Below are 6,582 nucleotides of genomic sequence, written 5' to 3'. Positions count from 1 at the left end.
ATAAATCGATTTATTAATATGTGTTCATTCATTAATTTAAATTATTGAGAAGAATTTAATTATTATATAAACTTCATTTTCAACCAAAAAACTATTAGACAACTTGTACAAATTGCAATAATTTTTGATAACTTTTTTAGAATAAATTTTCTTTACAAAAAAATCTCTATTTTATACAAATATCAGTGCTTTAAGGTTATTACGACAATTATACAATCATTTAGCTTGAAAAATAGATTTTCTCTAATATCTATATATATATATATTTAATACATCAATATATTTTAAATATTTTATAATAGTTTTTAAAAAATATAAATTTTAATGTAGTTGATACTTTAAAAAATCCATAATTAATTCTTTTTTCAAAATATTGTATAATAGTAGGAGTAATCAATAAAAAATTAAAAACTTAAAAATCTTTTAGATGTACATTAATTTTTTAAAATAAAAATAATTATTGAATTTCTTAAGAAAATTAAAACAACATAATAGTACTTAAAGCTCTTGTTAATAGTTTTTTTAATTACATATATTTTAAATTTATTTTAAAAGTTCTTTTTGTCCAAATAGATTGTTGTAGCTAAATTAATTACATCCTAAAATATCACAATAGAATATTTTTCTTTAAATTGAATTATAATATGTATAATTTCATATTTACTGTATATATTTATTTCTTTATTTTTATATATGCATATGAGAGAATATTAAATCAATCCATTTAAAACTTATATTGACCCTCATGTCTCCACTTTGCTCCAATCCTTTAATGTCTAAACTTTGTACACCATTGATCTCTCAATATTGCACTTTGTGATGTGCTGATTTCACAAGGGGGTTAAAGAAGTAGAGAATGAATTTCTTGGAAACAGTTGTAATGGAATAGCTTCAAATAGTAAGGAATTTGAGTGTGAGAGGTGAGCTAAGTAGGTAGAAACAAGCAGCAAGAAGACTATTTTACATTAAAGGGATATTGAAAAAGCTTTAGAGGTGAATTGTGAAGAAGAGTTGACAAGGGAGATATGACCAGAGAAAATTCTAAATATGCCAATTAATGAAACTGATTAAAAATTACTTGTATTTTATGAACAGAGGGACAATTTTAGAGTTAGATAGATCAATTTAATATTCCCTTGTTATATATTTCAGCACTTTTAATAAACATCAAATTCAATACACATTGTTTGACACATAGGGCTTCCAATTTTATCATGCACAAGTTTTATGCTACAATTCACAATTCGGTTTAGTCGCTCTTATATGGCGTTAAACCTTCCTTTACATATCCCAGAACATTTATTGTGTCAAATTATAGAAGTCAATTGTCACTTTGAAAGAAGTGTACAAGTAATATCAGAATATGTAGTCTACATGTATCAAACATGACTTTTAACCCTCACTTTTCCCTCACGAATATCATGGCTTCAAGAACCTGCTCACATAAAATCTTCAAACATCAAATACAAGGAACAGATTTTTTCATTCAGTAATTTATTTCTTAAGTTGAATCATTCTCAATCAGCCTCCCTTTCTCTCAAAATTTAAAATTACATCAAAACAGATGCTACTATCTGTGCAGGTGATGGTTGGGCCCAACCATATCTGATTATATTTTAGGAAAAAAAACACATTGCATTGGGGATCATTGATTAAAATATATTAATTTTTGAGTATATCTCAATTTCTCATTTCACACTGAGAAACCATCAGGCAATTACTACTACAGCCGAGCTTCATGCAAAGTGTGTGTAGATTCAAAAAGGTGCTGTCGGTGTGACACAACAAGTAGGGAAGTTGCCACTTCGACCAACTTCGATTTTGAAGTTTTCCTCACATCAATCTGCTTCTCTTTTTTGAAGGTTTTTCTTTTTTTCTTTTTTTCCTCCATTCACTGAGTTCTTTTCTTTCCTCTCAGGTTCCGTCTATCAGTGTATGTCAACAATCGCAACGTTCCTCATCGATCCTGTGCTGCTGCCCTCAAATCGGTAATGTGAAGCGATGTTGGAATCAGGTGATGAGCGAGGAAGGATCCAGAGCAGTCACAGCACTGTTCTTTGACAAAATCGCTGCGTCAAATTGGAAGCACCTGGACAGAAGGACTTCAAGCCAAAAGAAGAAGAAAAAAAGCGAGGGGGGAGGACTCTACAATTGCGGTGATTTTCGTTGCTGGAGGACCCAAGTTGCCATTCCTGCAGTCAGCCGACGAAATCTCACCTGAATTCCATATCTAGATTTGAGCCCCGAAAGCTTCAGATGGAGGGACCGTTACTGCTCACCGGGCAACATAGTGTCACCGTCGGGAAGCTCACAGACACCATTCGGGGCGCCGATGAGATGCGAAACACACTTCTTCTCCGCAATCAGCTCATCCTCGCTCTTCCTGATGCGGTCGCGTAAGTAGTCGTCCACATAGCAGTCGGTGACCAGTTCCCAGTTTCCGTCCCCAGTGGAGCGGCACGGCATGCTGAAGATAAGATCCTCAGCGATGCCGTAAGGGTTGCCGTTCGTGTACACGCCGGATGAGAACCAGTCCCCCTCTGGAGTCGGGGTGACGAGCGACTTGATGGCGTCTGCTATCGACACGGCCGTGGAGGCGGCGGAGGATCGGCCCCATTTCTGGATAAGCGCCCCACCTCGCGTCTGCACTCGCGGAGTGAACTCTTCTTTGAGCCAATTCTCGTCCTGGATCACGTCCACCGCGCTCGCTCCCAGTATTCTAGCGTTCAGGAAGTCGGGGACTTGGGTGGTAGAGTGATTGCCCCAGATGGTCACGTTGGAAACGTGGTCGTAGAAAACACCAGCCTTGAGAGCTAACTGGCACTTGGCTCGGTTCTCGTCCAACCTGGTGAGGGCGTGGAAATTCCGAGGGTTGAGACGGGGCGCGTTCTTCAGCGCAATGAGCGCATTCGTGTTGCACGGGTTACCCACCACCAGAACCTTCACGTCTGGACTCGCCACTTTGTTCAAAGCCTTCCCTTGCTCCGCGAAGATTTGCCCATTGATGTCGAGCAAATCTGCTCGCTCCATGCCTGGGCCCCGAGGTTTGGCGCCAATGAGTAGCGCCCAATCTGCGTCGACGAAGACTTCCTCGGCTTCAATTCCAATGTTCACTTCCCTCAACAAAGGAAACAGAGAATCCTCCAACTCCATAGCCACTCCCTCCAGAGCTCCCCTAGACCTCTCCGACCCCAGGAGGTTCAGCGCAATGGGCTGGTCTTGGCCGAATACTTCCCCAGAGGCAAGCTTGAACAGCAAGTGGTTGGAAATCATGCCGGCGGCTCCCGATACGGCGACGCGCACCATCTTCTTCCATGTCTTGGGTCTCTCGCTCTCATTCAAATCATAGGTTACGCAGAACACGCCGAAGCATTGCCCGTCCTTCTGACTCTCTGCAACGCTATTCGCAGTCTTCGCGGGCTCATTCACAGGTTTCTTGGCCGTGGCAGGAGCAGAGTAAGCGATCACACCTCGTCTGCTCTGCAAATGCTGGGGCGTCTCCACAAATTTCACGGGAATACTAGTCACCAACCTACGACCACGAAACGAACTAGATAACACGTTTCCAACTGCCTTACTCTCAACCTTCGGAAACCTATTGCTGTTCACGCTATCAGCTGCAGGAGAAACCAATTTCCCTGCAGCTTGAGCCATGGTCTTCACGTCCATGACTCAAGAAACCCTTACAAGCTCCAACCTAAGAACCTCCTGCTAACTTGCGCACAGTGCATACTGTGGCATACATTCGTGGATGCCAACCGTGCTTTGACAGGTCTAGCAAAAGAAAGATTCGCAAGAGTGTCCTTCAGTGATTGGCAGCTCCTCTGGCCTGTTCAGTTAGGTGGTGTTCCGCCTCGTTTCGTTCCTAGATTGACTAGATATTTTTTTTAGCTTCCCTGGTGATAAGATGCTATTGGTTGAGGGAGAAGATGTCACTTCGGCAAGCATTCCACCCAACTTTGTTGAGTGAGTTTCTCAGTAATCGAATCTTCGATCAACGTCAATTGTCACAAATCCAAACCAGCTTTTCTCGCCATCTGGCAATCTGTTGACAAAAAAATAAGTTCCCCTTCTCCGCTCCGCTTCTAACTATATTTTTTTAAGCGTTGCAGTTAACGAGCTGCAATATATTTCCAAAACGACAAATATATCAGGAAAGAAAGCGTGAGTCCAAATCACCAGGGAAGCGGGAGGAATTACATCATGATTGTCTAGTGATTGACCTGGAATGGGGAGGTAAGGAAGGAATGGTTAAAATGTGATTCGAGGAGATGAGGATGAAGAGGAGGACACGGGCAGCACACGTGGTGGTTGCGATGCCTTAGAGAAAGATGCAAAAGATTCAGCTTGATCGCTGACTGAGATCGAGAGCTAAAATTCAGTGAGGACTTCATTGGTGGTTCAATCCACCAGGCTTGGCAGCTCCAACGGCTAGTCATAGCATGGCCGTCCAGATCTTCCTTGTGGCTTCCTACAGAAATCCTCCGCACCCCTACACCCACAAGTGCAGTTTTGCTTCTGTTTCTCTGGTTCAATCCTCCCTACGCGGATCTCCTTAACAAAACCACAACTATGATTAATGGGCACACAGACCAAGAGCAGTAGTACGTCGACGAAGTAACGGTAACTGTAACAAGACCGAGGTCTCCCTAACTTCCAAATTTGGCAACAACGGCATACTCATTTCTGCTTGTAGACGTGGATCAGTCACGGAAAAAGGGGGTTTTTGTGTGTGTGTGTGTGTGTTTCAGTAAGTATCCCACACTTGTTCACTCCGTCGATCTCCTCTGAGGCTGTTGTCAAGATTGAACAGCACCATGCGATGATACGAATTTCAGAGCCTGGTAATGAAAAGCGTGGCTACCAATCTATCCTCCTCCTCACCTCCATGACATGTTTCGATGAACTGGTCTGGTCAACACCACCGATGCCATCGCTGCGAGAAGCATCGTGGAATCTGACATGGTTGGGGAGCCAGATCATGATATGCACAGATCAAAATCTCGCATCATCATCGGCACAGAGAATAATCGTAGCACTTGGGGAGTTGGACGAGGACAGCTGTTGTTGACCACGTCGTAATTGTGCAGCACTCACTCTCCTCAACACAGCTCCATCGTTCTTCCAAAGTCGTTCTTCCAAATTCTATGCCGTTCGATGGAAGTACCACCTAGGTATCTATTTATCTTAGAGAGATTGTGAAAAGGATGTGAAGGGATTCTGTGGAGAAAAATTCAAGCAAAATTCAAGGTTTTTTTGGAGTAGAGAAGAAGTAGATATATTTTGTTCTAGTTTGTAGTAATTTAATAAAAATTGGCTATGCTACAATACTAGTTGATCTAATGATGAAGCACCTATAAGTTTGGTACTTATTAAGTATAGATTTTCTTTAAATTTGCTTAGTGACTTTGTAAACACATCAATTTGTTCTTTGCATGAAGGTTTGAAGAGAGCTTGGATCTCTTTGTTCTTGATTGTCTCTCTTGAGTAATAATAGTATGTTGAAATGTCCTTTCTTTGTTGGTGAAATACTAGATAATGACTTAGTTAATGGAGCTTTCATTATCATAGAAGATAATGATGGAGATTTTTTGTTTGATCTTAAGATTTGGCAATAATGTGTTGATTTAGACAAATAGTGATATGTATTTAGCATCTATACTCAATAGTGATAGAATTGGTTAGTGCTTTAGGTGCCAAGAGATTGAATTGTTGCCAACTTAAAAAATAAAACCTATTTTTGGCCATCTTTTTTTAGTATTTCTAACATTATCAAAATTTATATAACTTGTGACAGTTGGTTTTTCTTTTTTTACAAAGAAGTTTATTTCATCCCATGTACTATTATGATATCTCTAGGTTTGTTTGATTGCTTTCAAATCAAAGATTTGAGGCCTTTGCATGTACTTGCTATATATGCCAACAATTAGATTGATATTATAGAAAGTGTGAGTGAATTGAATAAGCTTTTCCACATGTTTCTAACATAGTGTAGGATTGACTTTATCTTCTCTTCTATCTATTATGAATTGCGAGTATTCAATCATTGGTATAATTATGTCATAGATATATATATACTATAATTATTACCTATGTAATATGAATAAATAGAAGTAGATAAAAATAGATTAATTTTATAATATCTTCTAAGAAAGCTTCTTAGAAGCTTATAGACATTTTTTTTCACTTTACATGAGTTTTTAGTTGATTGATAGATTAGAAGATTAGTCAACAAATTGCCCACATGTCTCATGTATTGATAGCTTATAAAACAGATTAACTATGTGGCATCTATATAAAAAACTTGCCTTGCAAATTAAGATATATGTCGTGCAAAGTCAACACATTTTAGAGGTCTTATAGAACGTTGCCATATAGTTCTTACGTAGATAGTATATATAGAGGCAATAATGAAGCCTTCTTCACTCTTGTCAATTATTTTTTTCTTTCTAGTCTAATTTTAAGGGTTTCTAGTTTTTTTGTCTTTTGGCAATAGTCATTCCAATTTTTTTTTAATAAACATACTTCCTTATTTCTATTTTGTCATTCTTCATTGAAAAAGTCTTACTTATTTATTTGCTT

The 6,582-nt window shown here is 39.0% G+C and overlaps 1 protein-coding gene across 1 annotated transcript; it reads right to left on the bottom strand.

Moving 5' to 3' along the window:
• Window positions 1-1,638: 1,638 nt before the first annotated feature.
• Window positions 1,639-3,836, bottom strand: LOC112278796 (malate dehydrogenase [NADP] 1, chloroplastic). The gene has a single exon (XM_024512568.3). It carries the CDS (start codon window positions 3,667-3,669, stop codon window positions 2,269-2,271), a length of 1,401 nt encoding a protein of 466 aa, XP_024368336.1. The 5' UTR covers window positions 3,670-3,836; the 3' UTR covers window positions 1,639-2,268.
• Between the last annotated feature and the right edge of the window lie 2,746 nt (window positions 3,837-6,582).

This window comes from Physcomitrium patens, chromosome 2 (genome assembly GCF_059467195.1).
Source record: "Physcomitrium patens ecotype Gransden chromosome 2, ASM5946719v1, whole genome shotgun sequence".
NCBI lineage: Eukaryota > Viridiplantae > Streptophyta > Bryopsida > Funariales > Funariaceae > Physcomitrium > Physcomitrium patens.
The sequence above is the reverse complement of the archived record's forward strand: the minus strand, read 5'-3'. Positions and strand labels throughout refer to the sequence as shown.

Coding starts and splice junctions, on each gene's coding strand:
- LOC112278796 (XM_024512568.3), bottom strand. CDS start 3,669: ATGGACGTGAAGACCATGGCTCAAGCTGCAGGGAAATTGGTTTCTCCT.